Below are 23,371 nucleotides of genomic sequence, written 5' to 3'. Positions count from 1 at the left end.
AGCTCCGCACAGTACAGGAGATATTTGCCAGCGTTCTGCTGTAGAGGAGAGTGATAGGACAAATTTCCAATGAGCAACAAGGACATTTGGACACTTTTACATTAGTTCACGGCCATCTGACTGCAGGTTCGTAATGAAAAATGAGCAGTTTAGGGCTGTTTGTCACCTGCTGCAGTTACATAGAACAGGTCGTCAAGGTTCTGCTGCTCATTGCTCTTAAAAAATGCACATTATAACATTTCCATTACGTTTTGGCTTTCGCTGTCTGTCATTTGTTATGTATGTGAATACAATTAAATGTCATAAAGAAAGTCTTGAATTTCTTATAAAATGTGATTTTTTTATTTATTTTTTTATTTATTTATTTTTTGTAAATTGATAGGGTCTTATTTGTTTGGTATGTGCTGTAGTGGCTCCTGCAGGGCTTATAACTCCTGTCTTAAAATGCAAGCCTGGGAATGTGAGATATTAGACACATTTACTTTTTATCTGCACTGGGGTTGTTGGGTTTTTTTTGTTTTGTTTTGTTTTGTTTTTTTTGGCATTTCTTGTGTGGAAATGGAACCAAAGCCTTAACAGCATGTCAGTCTATATATTTTTTTTTTTTTCACGCATGGACCCAGACTGACCTAATTTACGGTAAACACGTCTTACTTGTCCTGTTTTATGAGGCCAACATTAGGCTATTTTTATGCGAATGTCACTTCCAGCAAAGCATGACCCAGACTAGTTCAGGGTCATACTGAGGAATACAGCCATGGAGCCGGATTTTAATTTTTTTTTTAAATAATTGGTCATCTTCTTTTGCAACTGCATTACTTAAAGCGCAAAGGAAGATACCACCTTGCATCTCCACCACCCATACGCGCTCCACTGGTGTAACAGTATAATCAAAGTGTAAAAAGCTCAACACGCAAAAAAGCTCAACAGAGCTTCTGAGTGTGTGTGTGTGTGTGTGTGTGTGGTGGTGGTGGTGGTGGTCGTGGAGGTGGTGTGTGTTGGGGTGGGGTGGGGGGATTGCGCGACGACTCATCTGTGAGCTTCCCACATTCGCATTCGCCTATGCGCAACGCCACTGAGCGCTCCTCCTGCTCCTCCTGCTCGCTTCGCAGTGCTGGACGCGATGACCGGACAACTTTTGACTCTGCACGGATGATATTCTTCTTCGCTGGCATCTGATGAATTCTTCAGTGGGAAACAGTAACAGGTAAGTAAGTCTGTTTACTTTATTAAACACGCACACGCTGAAGTATCATTAAACGCCCTTTGAAATGTTTTTTTTCCCACTGTCTGTGCCTGTTAAATTCTTATCTGCTGCTTTGTTTCTTAATTCTTCCGTCCAGCATGTGCTCTGATAGGTCATCATATGGCAAAAAAACAAACAAACATTTTAGCCTAATTACTTCTTCGAATTACTGGACTATATCTCACCCCAATCTTTCTTGGAGCGTGATTGTGAAGCACGACAACATGCTCCTATCATTGGTTTTTAATTAAATTTTGCATTAAGGTTAGACTCGTGCTAATTATGATTCCTTGGCAGCTGTAATAACTTTTCCAGATTTCAAATTAACATGGAAAAAAAACAACAATCAGTCGCTATTAGTTTGGCTGCATTACATCCAGTTAATTACTCCACAATTAATTCTTATTCTTGTGATAATCCAGCCAAGTTGTCTTTAGGTCTTTATGTGCTTAAATACAGAAAAACACCCTCCCCCAAATACTGTACATACTTCCTAATGGCCTCAGAGCATACACACTGAGCCAGGAACTATATGTATGTGCACATGCATGTGTGTGCTGTGAATTTAAGGGTCGGATGATGCCCATTTCACACACCCTTGGAGGTCAGAGTACTTAATGTTGACAGTGACAGAGCAGGATCAGGTGGTGGTTAATGTAAGATCAAGATCCAGTAAAAAAAAAAAAAAAAAAAGTGAAGAGGGACATCAGTCTCAATTAGCACTTGATCTACAAGTATAAACAAACCTTTCACTGGAGTTCTATGCAGTGTTGTGTTACCTAACCACTGCCATCAGATTAAAAATTTATGTGTGTATATGGGTTGTGTGGGCATGCATGGATGTGCTTTTCTTCAAATGTTTTATAATTTGCATTCTTCCTGACCTGTCACACTTAATTTTGTGATAAACTCAGCACTGCACTTCCACCAGGAGACTTCAAGGTTATCAGTATCGGGTGGCTGGTATTTCTTTCCTTCTTAAGATGGTCTTGTGGAGAAAAATATGACACTGGAGCCATTGAGGAACCGAGTGGAATTATAGACTGAGGAAATCTTTCAAATCTTCCTGGGTTTGAGCTAGGTCTAAATATGTCCCAAGTTTCTCAGTGTCTTTTTCCCTATTTCTGTCACAGAGAGGGAAGTTGGATAAGATGGATCAGTATGTTTACCATCTAGACACAGGTGTGAGCATTACCACAGTACTGTTATCTCGACTCAGGCCGGATAGGGAGGTTTGGGAATAAATGAGAGAAAGGTGGAGCACAAAGAGCGCCTGGGACGAGAGCCAACTGGACCTCTCAGGGTGGCAGCACAGAGTTATTAACCCTCCCCAACAAGCTAACCTCACTGACACTGCCAAAGGCCCACAGCCAGCCCATCATTAAAGTTACCATCTCTGTTTTGTAGTTTCTTTCTCTGGTAGCTGTGTAAAAAGCCATTTACAGGAAGGAAATGGATACAAAGGGATACATTCCAAGGCTGGCTGTAACCATCATAAATGTATTACAATGTCGATGAAGTTTGCTGTATGTTCTTCCATTTTTCAGTCAGCAGGGATTAAACACTTTTTCCAGTTTACTGCAAACAGCAGTCGTAACAAGGAATGTTACTGCTAGGATGCATTTCAACCGTTTATTTATCACTTCATCTGACTACTTTTGCTAGGAGCCAGGATATGTTTCCCGTAGTCCTCTGACCTGAAATGATGCTGCCACCATCATCTGATTAATGGGAAGTGAGAAGTGTTACGTCTGAGAATGACAGTCCAAAAGAGAGGAAGTTATGTGATGAAAGAGTAAACACCAAACTATGTTCTTTTCCTTTGGTAGGTCTGCTAAACAATTCACCTCCCATGTCACCGGGGCATCTCCATGGCGACGTTTAGCAGTGCAGAGCACCTCTGGAATGAATCAGATCACCTTAGATGGGATGAGAGGAATGAGAGCTCAGAGGCATCAGGGCAGGACGAGGGGGAGCGTAACTATTATGCCATGATGTATTCCCTGCTCATCCTGGCCATTGTGTTTGGGAACGTGCTGGTGTGCCTGGCTGTGCTGAGGGAACGTTCCCTTCAGACGACCACCAACTACCTGGTGGTCAGCCTGGCTGTGGCCGACCTGCTGGTGGCTTCGTTGGTCATGCCCTGGGCTGTGTACCTGGAGGTGAGGAGGTCAGGGTGTCTATATTTACAAAATTTAGCGTACAGGAGCATTAATCTAAAGCAGTGGTTCCCAGCCTTTTTTTTGTCTGACATACCCCCACATATTATAACCTCAAGTACCCCTGCATTGACACCACCCTTCATGTTCCAAATTTCAACCAATTTTTAAGTAAGTGTTAGGTAGCACCACTTAAAAGTGGATATTGTGGAAAAAAAAATTTTTTTTTTCATACCATTCAACTGTCAATGTTAGATTGGTTTGGTCAACTTTGCATTCCTGCTACTGCCATGAAGTGGCAGAAAATGAACCAAACGAGTTATCCATTACTTTTAGCTATTTCAACAATTTATCCATTACTTTTATTTAACTATTTCAGCTGTTAATAAATTACACCAACACCAGCTAATTATTTCAACCATATATCTATTACTTTTAGCTATGTATTTTTAGCCATTCATCTTTTTACCTCACCAGTTCAACTGTTTATCTACTTGCTAGCTTTCAACTGCTTTGATTGTTACTTAATTACTTTTAGCTAATTATTTCAACTGTTTATTTGTTACTGTTAGCTAAAATTTTAACCATTTATCCATTAATTTTGGCTAACTATTTATTCATTACTTTTAGCTAATTATTCAACCTTTGATCCATTCATTTGAGGTATTTAAAACCAATACTTTTGGCTGATCAGTCAGTTACTTTTAGCAAACTATTTCAACTTTTCTACTCCCAAACAGCCCCCATGCAGTTTTTTGGGCAAAACGTGGCATTGAGGTGTTGCAGCTGTCTCACGGTTATTGAAGGTTTGTACCGTGCATTTAGCTTCATCATAGCTGGCAGCTTACTGGTTACTGTAACAATAAATTTACTAAAGATCATAAGCACTCCAATTTGTAATCCTTTTATTTTCCCTATTAAACAGAAATATGTGTATATTTGTTTTAATCAAATATGATTTTTCATATTTACTTATTTTAATTAGTTGAGCTACCCCACAATCTTTCCACTTACCCCATGGCAACTGCAGAAGTTCCTCTTGTAGGACAAGTAGTTGGGAGTCACTGATCAAGAGCTCTGAACGAAGGAAGGGTAAGAAAGTGGAGAGGAACAGCTACAGAGGATGTGGAAGAGACTGAAATACAGATACTTGGCAGTGAATGAGGAGCTGACACTGAAGAGGAAAGGAGAGGGGATGAGAAAGAACAGAGAGCTGGATCGGAGACACAGTGGACTTTTGCAACAAAAAAGAAGCTAGAGTCAAAGAGAGCTAGAATCACCGCCTCGCAGTTGTATGCGGCTGCCAACCACTCAAGTTGCAGGAAATATGGTCACAATCTCCCCTTCTGTTCCCAATTTATGGCATTGAATAATGGCTAGAAAAGTGTTTTGCACAACATTATGATGACACGGTGAAGTCTACCTTTGACCGTTTGGAGGTAAAATGTCATCAGTTCATCATTTTATCCTATCAGACTTTTTTGTTAAATTTTGTCATAATTAGCGTATTCATTTTTGAGTTATAGCCAAAAAGTTTTTTTGTGAGCTCACGTAGTGACAACTGTGTGGGTGATAGGATGACTGTAATGATGATGAACGGTAGTTTAGATACTGCCTCACTGTTCATATAGTTTATGCATAATTGCTGAAGGATACATTGAATATTAGCAAATTGACTGCATCTGCTGGAGGTAATTGGCTGAGCTTCAAATTATGAAGAAGGAATTGCAAACCTGTGAATTTAATTTTTTATCAGACCTTGAAGGCAAATTGCTATTTATGCTTGTTGTTGATTTTTATTTGCACTTCACAGATTACTCACTAGTGTAACATGGTTTGTCTACTAATTGTTAATTTCCTCCACCTCCCTCTTCGTGTCACTTGCTGTTCAGTAACTGTACCAGCACACATGACCCTCAGGCATCCACATTTCATTAAAGTAACGCCCCGCAACACTGAAAATGCACTGGGGCCCTATTCGTAGAAGCACATGGACAGAGGTATGTGTGTGTCTGTGTCTGTGTGTGTGTGTGTGTGTGTGTGTGTGTGTGTGTGTGTGTGTGTGTGTGTGTGTGTGTGTGTGTGTGTGTGTGTGTGTGTGTGTGTGTGTGTGAAATACCATCGTTGAAGACCAAGTACCTTGCTCAAGGGCAGGTGTTTGACTACGTGAGGTAAAAAAGCAGAAAGTGCAATTTCTCACAGTATGCAGAAGATTCAACGGCAGGTCAACCAGAAAAATAAAAATTAACAGACTCAGTGAGCAGAAGACGACAAATTAAAGATCCTATCCTATGAAAGGTAAATTAAGGTAGCCGGGAACGTCAATGTGATTCAGTTTTGAGTTTAACTTCCAGTCATGCTGTAAGAGCATGTGCTACATTTTTCATTTCAGAGATTTGAGATTCAAAGGGGAGACTTGCAATCCCATCAGGAAAAGCTCATTTAAAGATACTATGACACAAAAGTGCAATACTCATTAATTTATCTAGAATGTATTGGTCAGGAAAAAACATTAGTGCAAAGTCAGAGGCAAAGACTTTTAACTATCAAGACCGGCACTGCAAGCACCATCACCCTGCGAGTTGCGTGAAGGACAGGGGATTAGCTTGTTGTGACCAGACGGTTGCTGGTTTGCTTCTGCTGGTGTGTCTTGGCAGGAAAAGTGCCCAAGTATCTCTCTTCCTGCGCTCAGCAGGTACTAATCATGTGCCCTTGAGCAAGCCACCTTATCTCTGGGTGGTATAGTTTATCTATGACTTATACTTGGAGGAAGTGGTGGTTTTTGGCAGCAGCTCATTTTCCACAATCTTAAATGATGTTGCTCAGTCTCACTAAATGTATGACCTGACTGCGGAAACAGCTCCTCTTTGTTTTTAGTGTGGAGGTCACTCCTCTTTCAGGACAAGATTTTATCAGTGGTGTTTTGAAACTTGACAGAAAACATGAAATGACATAATACAAATTTATTCCTACATACACTCCAAACCTCAAGTCCAAAAGACTTGAAAATCAGAGTTTCCTTTTCACCTTGTCATATCTGTAACTGGTTCACCACCATTTTCAAAAGCAAGTTTCATGTAACTTTATATAATAATCCCGTTGGTGTAAACGCAGTTTTCGACCTACACAATTAATCAAACTCTATTTTCTCTCCCTAACTGATACTACATCTTCTGTCCCAGTGTTCTAAAAATTGTTGTTCCTGCTGTGTCTTTTTATTGAGATATTTAACCCACTTTACTGCTGTTATAGATCACAAATGTTCAAATGTCTGCAGAGACCCACCAAGTCACCATCATATTCCGGCACACAATATTCAATATGTACCCACTTTTTGTGTGGGGGGTTGACTGCGTACAAGCAAATGCTGTGTACACCAGCATATACTGTGCTGTATATTGTTCTGTAACTATTGGCGTTATTTCTACTCTTGAGAGGATTAAATGTCCTTACAAAGATTAAAAAGAGGATATGGCATGCCAAAAAAAGGACATTTTCTTGGCCATGACTTCTTTAAATAACTATTTTTAACTGGGTTTAAGATGAAGATTAAAGGGGTACTGCAGCGATTTAGCACTGAAATTCCATGATAATTTGCGAGAGAGTTTAAAAAGAGGATGGTCAGAATGTATACAGCAGAGGCTGAGATATCCTGATTATTATCCCTATGTTGTGTCCCAGTTACACACTACATAGTTAATGTATACAATATGTAGTATACTAATTGTCTTAGTATACTGTTTGCAATTAGTATACAAAAATAAACAATTTACCATTACCACCAGATGTCAACCAATCCAACACTTTTGAGTACTTTAGAAAAATGTTTTTCTGAAGATGGTATACTTGTTTTTTTTTTTCTAACATCTCTCTGTAGCTGTCTCAAACCACCTGCAATTTATTCTATTTTTTTTTTTTTGCAGCTATGAGCAGCTCCTCAACGTCCTTTTTGCAGGGAAATGTGGATCAACACTCATAAACCAAGCACTTTAAGGATGCATATTGACTTTTTTGAGTAGAATTATTTTAGTCTGCTCTCTCATGTGAACATACTCAAACCTGCTTAGAAATAGTATGTGGTATGGATTTGGGACTCAATTCTAGTGGGTTAAGCTCAAGAAACACAGGTTCCTACAAATCCTATAATCCAACTCGGTAGCGTCTTTCATTTGACCATGTCTACCTGCTGAACATCCACATCTTTCAAACTCCATGCTTGAGCTTGATTTTGGGCTTTCAGACTACAAACAAAGCATTTTCCCACACTTGACAAAGCTCGTCCAGAGCAACAGAGTGCATTACACAACAGACTGATTGGTACTAACCATGATAAACAAACAATTTTTTATGTGTAAAGTTGGGCGGAGTGTTCCTTTTACAATGTAATGAGAATTCACATTTGTACATAAAACAAAAGAACTATGCTTGTGTGCTTGTCTCTGGATATATGTGTGGTATCTCTGGTCTATTAAAATAGAGACTGTTGTCTATTTACATCTGTGTGTGTGTGTGTGTGTGTGTGTGTGTGTGTGTGTGTGTGTGTGTGTGTGTGTGTGTGTGAGAGAGCGAGCCTGACGCCTCTCTGTGAAGGTAGGCATATATTCCCATCCCAGATATAAGAGTCTCCGTAGTCAGGCAATGTAGCTTGGATCCCATTTATCTCTGTCAGACAGTTATTACAAGGCATTATGTAGCCTAAGTGAAAGTCTGTTGTTCTGAGCAGGGCTCTGCTGAAGGGGTTGGAGGTGAAGATGTGGGTGCTTTGGGTGTTATTGGTTTAGCTGGGGGTTAATGTCCTTTCTGAGAGATGGAAATTCCCTTAAGGATAAGAAGTACCTCTGTTTGACACGGTCCCTCAATTCTACTGACTCATTACATGCTTACAACATTATATATGTCGTTCATCATTGTGCCATCATCACAGTTTACATTTGACCCGTTTAACATATTTGCTATTTCATGCATAAGTTACCCTAATTAATATCCCTATTAGCATAAATACTTAAGTTCAATGTATGAGGGTGAAAATGGCAGTTTATTTGGCAGCTCAAGGTTATTTTTTTATGTAATGTAGGCCAAACCATCTCTTATGTGCACATACTTTCTACCTCTTTGCCTTTCTTTCACATGTAGGAGTGTGTGCATTCATGTGTGTGCTCACTAGGCGCTTCACACTTCACAGTGACGAAGGGGAAGAGAAACGTGTGCGCTGTTAATCTGCCTGTCTGTCCTGTGCAGGTGGTCGGCGGTGCCTGGCTTTTCAGCCGGCTCTACTGTAACGTCTTTGTCACGCTGGATGTGATGATGTGCACTGCCAGTATCCTCAACCTGTGTGCTATCAGCATTGACAGGTGGGTGTGCTGTCTGGGTGTGCTGTGTGTGTGTGTGTGTGTGTGTGAGACAAAATGAGAGAGAGTGAGGAAGACACAGCAGTGAGAAGATTTCATGTTCATCGTATGGTTCGCTGAGGTTTGCTGTTTTATGTTTAGACTTTAGTGAGTTTACATCTAATTGCAGCCTGTCAGCTCCGCAGAATGAGTAAATTACATAAGAACCGGAGGTGTCAGAGGGATCTATTTTACATCATGTATGGAGGAGTAGTATTTGTCTTCCTCTACAGTTAGTAAGACTTTCCAGTGTGTGCTTTCATAAAATACTAATGTCATCATGTGTAAAGCTGGATTACCAACCAGGCAAAGCGTGCTTCTGCCCACAGGCCTCAAAAGTTCCAGCTTTACTGTGCATCTGATGGTTTTTTTTAATTTGATCAATTGCAAATTTGTAAAATTATTTGCACCACTAAGGTACAAAAACATTGAAGGTAGGCCTGTATTATTACATAATGTGCACCTGTCTTTTAGAGTGTCAACATCCAGTTTTAAAACCAAATTATTTCAGTTTATACTTTGCTCACATGGTGCATGTTCTTAAATAGAACTATGATAAATCAGATTACCACAAAATAATTGATACACAGAAAACATGCAGCTATGAAGAGCGCAGGAGTACTGTCTGATCTCTTGATGGGAATTTGGATGTGATTTGTTACAGACACAATGCAGAGAGGGTGGGAGGTGGTGGGGGCAATAGGGTAACAACAGAATTGTTTTCCCCCACGGCCCCTTATCAGCTTAAACCAGCTATGGTTGTTTACAGTGAAAGGTTCCCAAACCCTGATCTTTCTTATTACTCTCCATCTGAAGTTTTTGTTCTCCTCAGTAGTTTGAGAGAATATTATAAACCTTGGCTTTTTCAGAACGTTTCAAACTCCTGTAGGGATGTTTTCTAAAATACATTACAGATATAACTCAGCTCATTTTTTTGACCTTGCAGCAACAATATGTAACATGTTCATGAGACTGATTAGCTGACAGGCGCTTTATAAACACTTTTAACATATTTTGTATCTTTAATTGCATCTGGTTGCACACCTGCTGGGATAAACTATGTTTGTGTTACAGTGTTTTTGTGTACAATACATATTTTGCCTCTGAGGGACATTATGTATTGTACATAATTTGCATCTGAGGGACGAAGTTCTTTGGAGCCCCTGTGGTTCTCTGATCGATTATTAGACGAGTCAACAACACTGCTAGAGTATCACACGCTTTGGGAGGTGCTAAATTAATATGAAGCACCAGAGGCATACTATGTCATTGACGATGTACAACACACCTGCATTACTGTTGTGATAGCATAGTTTATTTATATAAATATAATAAATATAATTTATATATATTATTTATAAGTTCATACGAAAACGTTGCTGTGATAACAGGGACGATTTGTCGCCTAAGACTTTGTGGAAGACTAAAACCAAAGGCAGCGTGAATACACCAGGAACGAAGTTCTTGCATCAAACTTCAAGGTGAAGTGTCTTTGTGAAAGTACACACACAAGGGTCATGTTTTGAGTGGCGACTGGGAGCTGAAGAGCTCTGTTTTCATCCTTAACCTAGACTGTAACTTAAAGCAGCACTTGATCAATAAACCATGTGCAGTATATTATTTTTTACCACTCCACTTTTTCATCACAGCCATCATTTAACCAGAAAGCAGTATTGTAGGAGGGTAAAGACGGAGTAAAGCAGCAATAGAAAAGTATTTTTAGTGAACGTCTGTGTCTTTTTGGCTCTGGGTTTCACACTGCGTTTTGCCCAGAGAAGAACCAGAGTAATTAGTCTGATAAGGATAAACAATCATGGCAGTTCTCTGGCTCAAAACAACATAACATCACATCCATTTTAGGTCAGTGTCCAGCATAATTGCTGCTTATTCTGAACCTATGCTGAGCCTAGTTTTCCCGGGTTCATTATACACTGTTGGTATGCAGTGTGATGATTAACTCTTAAATCAAAACTCCACTAGGTTTATTGCTGAATACCCAAATTGTTTCTAAATAGAAATGCGTGGTTTGCTGCTCCATTGTTGGTCTTTATATTATCCGCTTTCTGACAGCAGGTTATTTCTTGGCATCCCTAAAGCCCAATTTCTTTCATGGACGCTCTCTTCCTTCCTCTAATCAGCACTTTCGTCTTCATTCAAATGCCACTCCCTATCCCCTGCACACACACATTTTCAACGCTGTAAAGACTCTAATCAGTGTGTGTATCTGCAGGTACACAGCAGTGGTGATGCCCGTCTTGTACAACACCACACATCGCTCCAGGAAGAGAGTGTTTGCGATGATTGCCACCGTGTGGGTCCTGGCCTTTGCTGTCTCCTGTCCCCTGCTGTTTGGCTTCAATACCACAGGTCAGCTCAACTACATTTTGACTTCATCTCCCTATCCAGATGTATTCCAGTAAAGTTATGCAGGCTGCAAAATAGAATGAAAGGCACGAAAGCACCATGTTATTCTAAAATTCAGGGTCAAAATAAAGTCTACATGTGATTTAGGGTCAGCAGTGGGACATGAAAGGCAACTTTAAATGGGATTTAAAGGTGCATCCATCTATGCATTAGCTATACCATTTATCCTCTCAGAGGCTGGAGCCAATCCCAACTGACATTGGGCCAGAGGCGGTACACCCTGCTTCAGTCACCCGTTTATCACAGGGTCAACATATAGAGACAAACAACCAGTCACGTTCACATCACACCTAAGGGAAATTTAGAGTCGCCAATTAACCTAACCTGCATGTCTTTAGACTCTGGGAGGAAGCCAGAGTACCCAGAGGAATCCCACACAGGCACGGGGAGAACGTGCAAATTCTACTTCTTTCTGTTTCTGCTACTTGTCAACAACACGCCGTCAAAACGGCTGAAAAGCCACCATTGCTAGCAATTACAACCTGATAAGATCAATATTAACACTAATATAATCAATTCAGCTAATTTAAAAAGGAGCTATACACAATAAGATCATTTTTTCTTAGAGCTTGGTGCATACTAGAGACTAAAAGTTAGGATATCTTGGCCTCTGCTCCTTAAATTTCCATAGTTTTTTGTGTCCATTGAAAGTCCCCAAATTTCCTGAAGGGCAATAATAAATTGTTGGAATCACTATATAAAGAAACAATGCATCCTAATATACTCTTATACTCGTATAGTATATCATTTATTTATGATCTTTAGTGCACTACAGGAGATTTCTTGTGTTGAAGAGATATTTTTTGGGTGTCTTTACTTTCCTTAATTTGCTTTGGGCACCTCCACTTCAGTTTGTGATTCTATAGAAACAGAAATAGAAATTTAAAAATGTATTGTATGCAAAGGTGAAGGGAATAAAAAAGGGAGACGTCTTTCCAGTCCAGAGAAAAATGTCTCCCCTTTTTAATTTTTAAATATTGCATGCATTGAATTCTGATTAAATGAGATTACTGTGTTTGGAGAGATGGTTTCATCTTCTACAAGTGTCCCGGATGATTCTGAGTGATGTTTTAGGGATTATTCATGTTCTGCATAACTGCAAATTTGCTGTGCTGACACATCTTCCGTATGGCCATTGTGATGTGGAAACAAGAATAATCCACAACTAAACAAAAAAAAGGACAGAGAAATGCGAGAGACATTACCAGTAGCTATTTTAATTTCAATAGCCAGCAGCACAGATGCATGACTGCTTGCACACAATTAAGAGCATTAGTCAGACACAATGTAAAGCTATTCACAGTGATACAGGCATTTCTTTTAGTCCACTTACAATCACTGCAAAACAATGGCTGGTTATTGCAGGAATCCCATTTTTTTGTTAGTATGCAACCACGCACCAGCATTGGAAGGAGGGACCACTGGGTTCACTTTAGGTCCAGGAATCTTTATTGTCCTTCAAAAGTAATGGATTGAAAAAGACCAGCTTAACAATACAAATGTTGTATAAGTGCCCAAGGAACAGGCTAAATAATATAAATCTAAAAACTGAAGGGGGTTTGGAGAGTGTTCAGGAATATATTGTGTCTGTCTGTCCTTGTTTCCATTTCTCTGTGTAGTGAGGTATGTGGTATTGATCCAGGAGGAGGGAAATCACTTTTTGTTGTTTGTTCATGCCACTGATATGCAATATGCATTTTGTCAGCTGCAGTCAGAGCCTGTGTCATTTCAATTTACAGCACTATTAGCTCACCTGATTGATATTTTAACTCTGGAATTTTCATCGAAAAATTGGTCTATACACTGTTATTATTATGTCAAATGGTCTCTTATCTCCTGAGTTTATGGCGTAATTATTGTGAAATCAATCATACCTCCATCTCACGGTAATGACTGTGAGTGTGTTTGTGCAGTACTGTAAAGATCAGTATATATACAGAATATGAAAGAGGACAAGTCATCAAGGTCATTTTCAAGATGGAGAGCATGCACAAGGGTCAGAGAATGGCTGTAAATTACACCTAATGTCTCTTGCATTAGTCTGTGATTTGGAGGCTATTTTGCATAATGATATTTTCCTTTTTATGTCAGATGACCCCCTGGTGTGCTCCATCTCCAACCCCGACTTTGTGATCTACTCCTCAGTGGTGTCCTTCTACCTGCCTTTTATTGTCACTCTGCTGGTCTACATCCGCATCTATGTCTTCCTCAGGATGAGGCGGAAGAGGATCACCTTCGGCCAGGCCAGCGGAAAGATCCAGCCAGGCTCAACCCCGCCGTCTGTGGTGAGATTATTATCTTAAATCTCTTTCTTTCTATTTTTATGTGCAGTAAAACATTCTAATAAGGTTTTTTTTTTTATAAAGATTTATACATTGTGATCAATGTTTTTTCATGGTTAATAAATGTGCAAGTGCTTTATCAATAAGTTATAAGACGTAAATAAGAACAACTTTTGGGTTGCCAGGTTGTCTCTGGTGTTTGTCCCTCTCCGGCATGACGTTTGCTTTGTCTTTTAAGCTCCTTAATTGATCAGGAAGTCTCTTCCAATGGACAGTTTGACCTCTGACCTTCTCAAAAAGGGCTGCAAGGCATCTAGACAAAACATTTACAGCTGTAGACTTAGAAACCCTTTTATTAATGGTTAACTTGTATTGACTCTTTACTAATGACATTCTAACATTTATAACTGCGGACCTTATGTTAATTACTGTTTATTAATGACTTAACATTTTTAACTGCTGACTTGCTGGTTTAATTATTGTCTATTAATGACTTACTAACATGTATAACTACAGACTTGATGGTATTTTATTTTTTATTAAAAACTTTCTAATGATAATTGCAGACTTGCTGATTTGATACTGTTGTAACAACAAGAGTTGTTGCCTTATTTACAGTGGTTCCTAAGGAAAAAGCACATACAAGGGAGACAGCACAAAAATGTTTGGAAACACGCTCCAAATATAAAAATGCTACAAATACCAAAGCACATACAAGAGTAAAAGCAAAGATATTAAAGGAAGTGTGCTCCAAACCCAGTAAATCAGCGAATACAACACAAAACACATACAAATAGGGAAAACACATGCAACAAGAACTGCTAAACTGGAAATGATTCGGGACACTAGGGGATTGATTGGCTCAATTTGGATAAGCAGTAACATTACAGATACTTTTTCTTATGTACCTAAGGTAACCCCTCATTGAAATGTTTTATCTTTTCTGTAGTATCCATTTAGTAACCAAAGTAACCATTTAGATTTCAAACTTGTGGTGAGTTTATTCCAAAAAGTGTCTGTCTGGAAATTGTCTCCGATGTTTTCGGAGAAGTGAGGACCCCCCCTGCTAGTTGAGACCAGCAGCTCGCAGTCCAGCTCCTAGTCAGTGTCTGGCATTATCCCAGGGAGGACGTTCTTATCTTGACAAGCCCTTTGCTAAATTTTCCACTGGCTCTGACATCTGTAGTGTTATGAAATATGCTATAATTCCTTTTGGAAGATAAAATTTGGTCTCAATAGTTGAAAAATAATATTTGTTGCTGCCAGTTTGTACTTTTCCCTATTGGCACTAGTTTTGGTATTTATTGCACTTCTGGATTTTTAGCATGTTTCCCTTAATGTTTATGCTTTCACTCTTGAATGTGCTTTGTCCTTAGGGGGTCACTGTGTTTATTAGACAGTGGCATGTGAATTCTTATAAAGTGGTATACTGACTGAGAAAAATTCCAATGCCATTATAAAACCCTTTAGATCTGTTTGTATAGTTAAAAATTCACAGTGGTCAAGCCCAGGATAACTGCTATTTTATTAGCTCCCAATAAGCTGATTCTATAGTCATTTGCAGGTATAAGGGTTCAGAGGAGATGACAGAAGAATCTCAGGAATATCAATTTGCTAGAGACGGGGAGAATAAAGAGGCAGAGAGGAAAATATATAACATTTATATATTTCTACTGAGTCTACAGCCAAGGTAGCAGCTCTGACACTGTATTAAGGCACTACCGTACTGCTAAATGCTAACCTCAGCATGCTAGCATGCTCACAATGACAATGCTAACACACTGATGTTTAGCATGGATAATGTTAACCATATTCCCCATTTTAGTTCAGCATCATAATATGCCAGCATTCGCTAATCAGCACTAAACACAAAGTACAGCTAAGACTAAAGGGAATAGTGTGGCTAAAAACAAGCAAAATTAAGTGTATTACCCTGAAAATAGAAAGGTTTAAAATCAAGAGAGCCAAAGAAAACATATTGTTGTTAAGATGCTTTCTAAATAAATATACAGTATATAGACTGTTAAGTATTTTAAGTTTGCTTTGAGAACTACTCCCTTAAGTTTTAGTCCTTACAAAGCAATGTCCTCTCATTTTTTACTATCAGTGATTTTGTGGCAAAGAGGACACTGTTCTTTAAATAGTAGATGTCTCAGTACAGTGCAAATCTGAATTTTGTTCACAACCAGCTGTCAGTTCTTTGATCACATCCATCATTCTTATATTTGTCCTGGTTACATCTATCGTACAAATGATGGATTTTATCTTGATAACCATAGGCAAGGATACATCAGGTCATGATCTGTGTGTCTGTATCTACCCTATTTTTAAAATACACACCATTAGATAATTCAATCCAGTAACTTGACCAGCTTTGGCACATCCAGGAGTTTCTTGTGTAATGTGGTTGGATTCATTCCACTCCATTTTTTCCCCTTCATTGCACACAGGTTCACAGTCAAGTCTTCTATTTTAACAGCATGTTACAGATAATTGGTTGTGGTTGAACCTCAGTTTGGGATCACATCCATGAGTGGAGACACCCATTGCAAGATCCAAGTCCTGGAGGAGTTCTGGCTGAGAGAGTTTTGATAGAAAAAGTGTTTTGAAATAACATGATAGAACTCTGACTCAGTCAACTGAAGAAATGTTTGATATGAAGCAGGAGTAATATCTTTTTTTTTCGTGTTTGAGAGGTGACTATCGTTATTTTTGTGCTGAGCTTTAAAGTAGTCGCACAGTGTTTGGCTCAGGAGTGAGAGTGACTGGAAACATAACATCCAGTCATGAATCCTTATTCTCTTGATTTACTTTTTCTGTGTTGGGGACACTCAGCAAGAATGGTTTGAATTTTAATAAATCCTTCTGAGACAAAACAATGATTTTCCAAGTAAATAGCACAAAGATTATCTACGTGTAGACTGATAGGGTAGGGGTGTTAGGATGAATGGGGGTTGAGGTTTTCTCTGGAAAATATTTTCTATCTTGGACTTCCCTCTGATCCCCTAGGAGACCTGTCTACAAGAAGAGATTCCCAAGGCGAAGCAAGACCTGTCACCTATAAGGATTAAAGTGGTAGGTATTATTTTAAATGAGAGATCCTACACAACCGTGAGACTCTTGAATTGATTTTTTTCAGCGCTCTAATTTTGCTGAATGCACAGCAGCCTAATTTCTGACTAACTCTCATACTGACTGTGTTGGCGTATTGTGACATGATGGCAAGCAAAGTGGTTCTGTTTTTAGCTTTTGATGTGGTTCTGTCTGTGTGTATGTTCATGCACACTTGAGTTCTTCATTCCGCTGTGTGTTCACAGCCCAGGTGTCTGAGAAGGAGCCGAAAATCGTGATTCTGAAGCGTGGCTTGTTGCCTTGCGTCACTTGGTCACTAGTCAGCTGAGCAAAGTCTGACGCACTGAAGCACCTGCATAATCCACAGACAATTCACAGGCCGAGAGAATAACAATCTGTAATTTTCCCCAGAGGAAAACTTGTGATGAGATGAGTGTGTGAGTAAGAGAAGATTATGAAAATGAAAATTCATGTTTTTGGCCATACTGGAAATACACAGTCTTTAAAACTAGATCATGACTCTTCTTACTACTCCAAAGGGAAAAGGCTCATTGGAGCTGTATATGCTGAATATGTTTAGAAAAGTTTATAAAGTATTTGCTGGTACAAAAGATCAATGAACAGGCAATAAAATATGAAATATTGTATTTACAGGTAATACACATATAGTCACATTTTCCGATGTGTGCTGAATACTAACTCTGAAGCTGTGAAGCTCTGAATTTAGAAATGTGGATAGAGGCATTTTCAATTTCTCTGAACAGCACTTTTCAGATGTATAGGCCATATCTTCCAAGTTTTTATTTACCACTTTGGATCAGTTGAGAACCACTCCGCTTGTAATATTTTCCACATGAGCTTTAAACGAGATAAAACAAAGGTAATCTTTCTATAGCTATTACACTAGAGAAGAAGTTTAATAAGGAAGGTACAGCATTGTACTGTGATTACATAATATTTTAGTTTTAAAGCTGTAATAACTGATTTGTTGGTCTTCACCAACTCCAGAGGAAAATCTCCAGGTCTTTAGCAGGTAATTGCTTCACTATGTTCACCAGCTAGTTAGTAGCTTTGTCTGCCATTCGGTGTTAGGCAGGTAACATACAGCAGGTTTATCAGACTTTTTTTCACTAAAAAGTGCTGTGTGTTGTGGTTGGAAATGAGATTGATGAGAGCAGTGAGAGTGAACCAAACAATAAGGCTGCAGGCCAGAAAACCAAAGCAATGAGCTGAAAGAAGCTAAAACACTCTGTAGACCTGAGGGGAATGGCAGAATTGTTTGATAATTCTGAAGCTGGTTTGTCACTACATCAGATCCCTTTTACATTACACATTAGTCATTTGATCCAGTGTTTATTTAAAAATATATTGATTGGTGCAGCATTAATTGAATAACATTTTATTACAATAAAACTAATGTCATTACAGTTAGTAGGCCTGTGCATCAAATATATGCGATTGTAAGGCATTTCTCTCACTTTGCAAATTCCTGATAATTGTGTATCATTTGTTCCAACAGCAGAGTGTAGAGCCCTCGGGTCCCTCCAAGCCCAACCTGCTCTCACGATGCCTGTGGCACAAATGCCCGAAGACAGAACCTGTGGAGAACTCAGTGCTTCCCCCAGTGGACACACAGAACTACTGCAGCATCAGCCACGCCTCCTGCGGCCGTACAGAGTTGGATCTGGAGCACGAGCGGGGAGAGGAGGAGGTGGAGGAGAACAACCAGAATGAACGGCCTCCTGTCAGGATGAGCTGCCAAGTGAATGATCTGTCCAATGGACGAACACACACATCACTGCGGCCAATGCCTCACTCTCATACCAACAATCCACGATTCAAGAGCATGCACGCACGGGAGAAAAAGGCCACTCAAATGTTGGCCATTGTGCTTGGTGAGTAGAGACGGTCTAAATTGAGATAACCTTTAAATGTAATTGTAATTGTCATTGTAACACTTAATTCAAGCAATTTTATATATGTAATATATGACTAAGTTGCTTGGTCCCAGCACATTTGCTTACTCCATGCATTTGCTGCATATTTTGCAGAGCCACAATAAATCAAGCCGAAATTCCAAAAAGTCTGGCTGGCTTCAGGTTCACAATGTGTGTCCAGACGCACGCTGTAGCTCCTGTCACAGCTTCCACACGCCCCAATTATCAGCAAGGTTGCTATAAGCCTGGTCCAATTAGCTCTGGCACAACATAGATCTCGCTGACAAAAATGTAATCAGAGGTGCCTGATTACATTACACTGGTGTCAGTGAAAACAGTGATGCACACACTGAAGGTGATCAGTCCAGCCCACTTCCCACCTGCTTTTCAGCCAACTCACCGCTGCTTTCCTGTGATGTTGCTACCCAAATTAAAAGTCCTTGAATTTAATAGTATTTCAAGTTGCAGCATTTATAGTTGTTTTTACGTAATAAACTATATACTGTTGGCTGCTGTTGATTATATTAAAGGAACTCAAGACTTGCATATCAATACCAAAAAAAGTATAGGGTAATGGGGAACCAAAAGTGTTTAAAGTGACCCTTTGCTAAGCCAGGTGCTACGCTTGTCAAGCCTGTCTTTCAGGCATGGCACATACCCAGTTTACAAATATAATATTGACAGATTTTTCACTTGAAATACACTGCAATTTTTTGAAACAAGAGGTCTTCGATTGTACACATATGTAAACAAAAGGGGGCTTCTAATTTCTAGCAGGTGGCCGTTGATTTTGTTGGCTGAAATCACAACGGTTTCTAGGTAGCTAATATTAGCTAATTAGCTAATGCTAACTCCGTGAGTTGGAAACACCATCTCCAGCTGACTTTTTAGGGTTTTATGATTTTTTTTTCAAAAAATAACAATGTATAAGAGTCATAAATATGAACATGATGGCTACAGACAATATAATGCTAAAAGACTAAGTCTAAAGCCCACAGGTCCTAATAAAGTAGCTTTGTTCTTGTATTACAAGGTAGCCTCAGTATTATAGTACACACGTCACCTTTAAGCCCACACAATGATTAATGTAGCTAAGGAATACATAAATTTTTGTATATTATCAGCTAATCTTGGCTCCAGAAGTAATGCTTGGTTCCTGCTGTAGATAGTAAACTAGTTATCCAGGCATGCTAACATTTGCAGTTTACAGTTGAGCAAACAAACACATTGTTTAATCCATAATATTTTGCTTGTGTTTTTGGTTTTGGAAAAGCTAAAAAATAAAAATAAAAAAATAAAAAGACACCTAGCTCCACATTCTTTACAGACTATGCTCTTTTGTTACTCTAAACTCTGATTTTCAGTAGTAGTATCTTGGGCTCCCGGCCTTTTTTTTTTTTTGGTTTTGGAAAGTCTAAAAATAGACACCACTATTCAAATTAGTGCTGCTGTTATAACTGCCGTGCCTAGTTACGATTGCTAAGCTATGATGGAGCTATAGCTTTCAGGGTTTAACAAACATGAATTGTGATCATTATTAACATGAATTCTCTTTTTTTTTCTCTGCTTCTCTCTTCTTTTATTCATCTTCTTCACACTTATCAACTCTTCCTCCCCCTCAAATTTACACAATAAACACATTCCCCTACATTTAACATTCACATTTTCTCTGGCTACTCACCATTTCGCTCTACTTACTTTCTTTTTTTCCTACCTCTGCTTTGTCCAACACTCTGTCCCATTTACACTCTAAATTCCCTATTGTCCTTTCCCCATAACTCTCTGCTCTCTGGCTGCTCCAGGGGTCTTCCTCATCTGCTGGCTGCCTTTCTTTGTGACTCATATTCTGAACACCCACTGCAGGACATGCTATGTGCCTCCTGCACTTTATAGTGCTTTCACTTGGCTGGGTTATGTCAACAGTGCCCTCAACCCTATTATCTACACCACCTTCAACATTGAGTTCAGACGGGCCTTCATCAAGATCCTCAGCTGCTGAGGAAGGAGGCGCGCCAGGAAATTAAAATGGAAATGAGGCTGAGCACACATGCTACAAATCAGGTGTGGTGCATTCAGTAAACAATGACCTCAGATGTACACTGGTCATGGTCAAGGGAAGCAAACCTGCTTTGTGTCCTACAGGAGTTATACAATAGAAGTGAGGTGAACCGACATTGTGTCATGCAATGAATTCAAACAAGAGAGAATTTTTACTTTTCTGATTCTAACAAAGGTTCAAACTTTTGTTTGTCAACAAGGCAGGGATTCCATTTGAATAGTATTACTCATCAAATAAGACTTACATTTTTTACATGCATTCAGTCTTGATTGATAGCACGAGGTGTTGGACTTTCTCGTGGTTATATCCTGTACAGTATGTGTACTGCTCATTGGCACAGTTCCTCAGTTCAGGACTTTCCAATCAATGTAAGTTTGAAAACCACAATGGAGCTTTAAGGCTGATGAATTGACTGCAGGCTTCCTTATCCTGACACTTGCTGCCACCGCACTGTGTGGATTAACTGATATTACTCACCTCCTCTACACATTCCCTCCTACATCATCAACACTATCAGTTATTCACCTGTAGATGCACAAACCATAATTCAAGGCCATTCACTTGAATTGTGCTCGAAATATCGTATTCGTCCCTGCCGAAAGTCACATAATTTTGAAGATTGTCATATAAATTGATGTCGAGGCATTGTGTGCCATTTGGATTAATTCGAATTTTAAAATGTGAGATTTTGATGTAATGCAAAGTGGAAACATTTTCATTGTTTTTCAAAGGGACTGTCTATTTAATGGCAAACTTCCCCGTGATTTAGAGTTACCTGCTGGCTCTTTTGATGTGCTGATTAAGACAGGAGCTTTGTGATCTTAAGAAATCAAGCATGATTGTAAACCACGTGGTGGGCAGGTTTGTCATGGAAAGAGCATTTACTGCAATGTGTTGTAAATTTAAAAAAAATATAGAAATGTTTTCAAACCTTGCAATCATCTATCTATACACAATACTACACAGCTCATGTATGCATGTGTATGCCTGAATCTTGCTTGTGATGAAAGACACCATCAGATATTGGAGAGTAAAAATGTTAGTGGTTTTTCTGGGAAGAACAAAAGAGGAACCAAGCTGAGTGAACAGGATATTGGGAGATTTAGAGACAGAACAAGAGAAGCAACAATGAAACAGAAGGAGGATGACTCTGGAGAGGAAAACAGAAGGACATAAGGGATGATGGGAAAGCGGAGTAGGAAGGGGTAAAGCCAAAAAGGAGAGGAAGGGAAACAAGGAACAAAGATCAAAGATGACTGTGGGAGGAAGAAAAGGTAGACGGATAGTGAATATCTGCAGGAGGAAAGGGAAGAGGGGGGGGGTTGTCTTTCTCTCAGCCTGCAACTCAAACTCTGTTATTTCTCTGAGAGGCAAAAACGAATCTCCCGTGATACTTTGTGCCTCGTTCCGCTGAGAGTACTTACGATGATGACGTACCAGGTGTGTGTGCATGCCTTTATTTATGGATGCACGATGTGATGTGAGAGGAACCTGTAGTACATGATCATCATAAGGCAAACCTTATTAAACCAAAGAATTAGTTTATGTTTTCCTTCTGTCCTCATGCAACTGAAATCAATATTTAATACGATGTAGAGACTTAAACAAATGCATATTTACAGTGGTGTAATTAGGTTATGAACCAAAATGAAGTTAAGATTACATAATGATAGGATGAGGTGTTTGTTCTCTTCTGTTCTTTAATTGAATTTGAATATGAGTTAATTTAATAAAAGATGTATCTCAGGGTTTAAATACTGCACAGCTGTGCACATGTGCCTCTAGATGACATCCAGTCATTCAGAAACAATAATAAAAAACATTCATTGACCTCTTAATGGAAATCAACTGCAACAAGCCAAATGCCCCAAAGGCCTGGAGCCACTTTATAGACCCCCAGAGGCTGCAGTGTTCATTGTATCGAACGATATGAAGCAGCTCAATGGATCAAACATACTTATGATGTCTATGTTCATCTTTACCAGCAGTGAAGCTAAAAACATTACGTTTCTCCGTAGATGCTGCGGGAGGAAAGGTTATAGGGTCATTAAAAAGAATTTATTCCCTTTGGTAGCATGCAAGTGCTCATCCAATTTCATGGCAATCTGTTTTTTACATTAATAGACATCTTGTGCGCAAAGTTGACATTTTGCCCTGAAGGCAACACAAGCTCAGGGAGAGCTCATTGAGTGTTTAAAATTATGTACAAGAGGTTTATCCTGACAGTGTAGTGAAGATATTTCAGCCAGTTTCCAAAACGAGTTGACTTGTTTCAAGAGTTTTCAAGCAATGAGGCTCCATAATTTCCTAATTTTAGTACAATTTACTATTAATTCAAAGACATTTCCTGGAAGGAGCTATATATTTGGTAAAATTATCAGAAAAATATAAAAAGATACACTACCCATCAATTCCAATGAATTGCTTTCATAAACTAGAGAGTTATTCAGTGCACAGCAGTTAAGATGAACATGCCACAAATTGCAGATTGAGCACAGGTTAGCATACAATTCAACATACAGTATGTAGAGTGAAGTTTATGATAACAAATCAATAATGAATTCCTGTGGGTTGAAATGCAGCTTTCATTCAAGGAAATCCCTCTTTTCCCTATAATTAGTAATAAATACTGGTTCTTTCGAGGAAAACTACTGAACAGGATTTTTTTTTTCACAATACATGTTAGTCACACAGGTGCAGAAACAATGCACTCACCCACTATCATAGAGTTTCAGGTTCAGTGGTCAGTACTGACAGTGTTCAAAGTCATTATTGCTGCACTCCTACTGGTTTTGGTGGAACACT

The 23,371-nt window shown here is 39.2% G+C and overlaps 1 protein-coding gene across 6 annotated transcripts in view; it reads left to right on the top strand.

Moving 5' to 3' along the window:
* Positions 1-1,073: 1,073 nt before the first annotated feature.
* Positions 1,074-23,371, top strand: part of drd3 (dopamine receptor D3) — a 23,220-nt gene continuing 922 nt past the window's right edge. Inside the window, exons 1-8 of one of the 6 annotated variants that reach the window (XR_005707505.1) lie at positions 1,074-1,204; positions 3,072-3,408; positions 8,644-8,756; positions 11,023-11,159; positions 13,308-13,501; positions 16,508-16,573; positions 18,093-18,465; positions 20,310-20,568. Coding sequence is in view for 3 of the 6 variants with exons in the window: in XM_040127497.1 (XP_039983431.1) it covers positions 3,118-3,408; positions 8,644-8,756; positions 11,023-11,159; positions 13,308-13,501; positions 16,508-16,573; positions 18,090-18,465; positions 20,310-20,506 (1,374 nt within the window). In the remaining 3 variants the exon portion in view is untranslated. Of the gene's footprint in view, positions 1,208-3,071; positions 3,409-8,643; positions 8,757-11,022; positions 11,160-13,307; positions 13,502-16,507; positions 16,574-18,089; positions 18,466-20,309; positions 21,439-23,371 lie in introns of those variants that run through there. The other 5 variants (XR_005707503.1, XR_005707504.1, XM_040127499.1 and 2 more) reach the window with 5 other exon arrangements.

This window comes from Xiphias gladius, chromosome 5 (assembly GCF_016859285.1).
Source record: "Xiphias gladius isolate SHS-SW01 ecotype Sanya breed wild chromosome 5, ASM1685928v1, whole genome shotgun sequence".
In the NCBI taxonomy this organism is placed as follows: Eukaryota; Metazoa; Chordata; class Actinopteri; order Istiophoriformes; family Xiphiidae; genus Xiphias; species Xiphias gladius.
The sequence above is the reverse complement of the archived record's forward strand: the minus strand, read 5'-3'. Positions and strand labels throughout refer to the sequence as shown.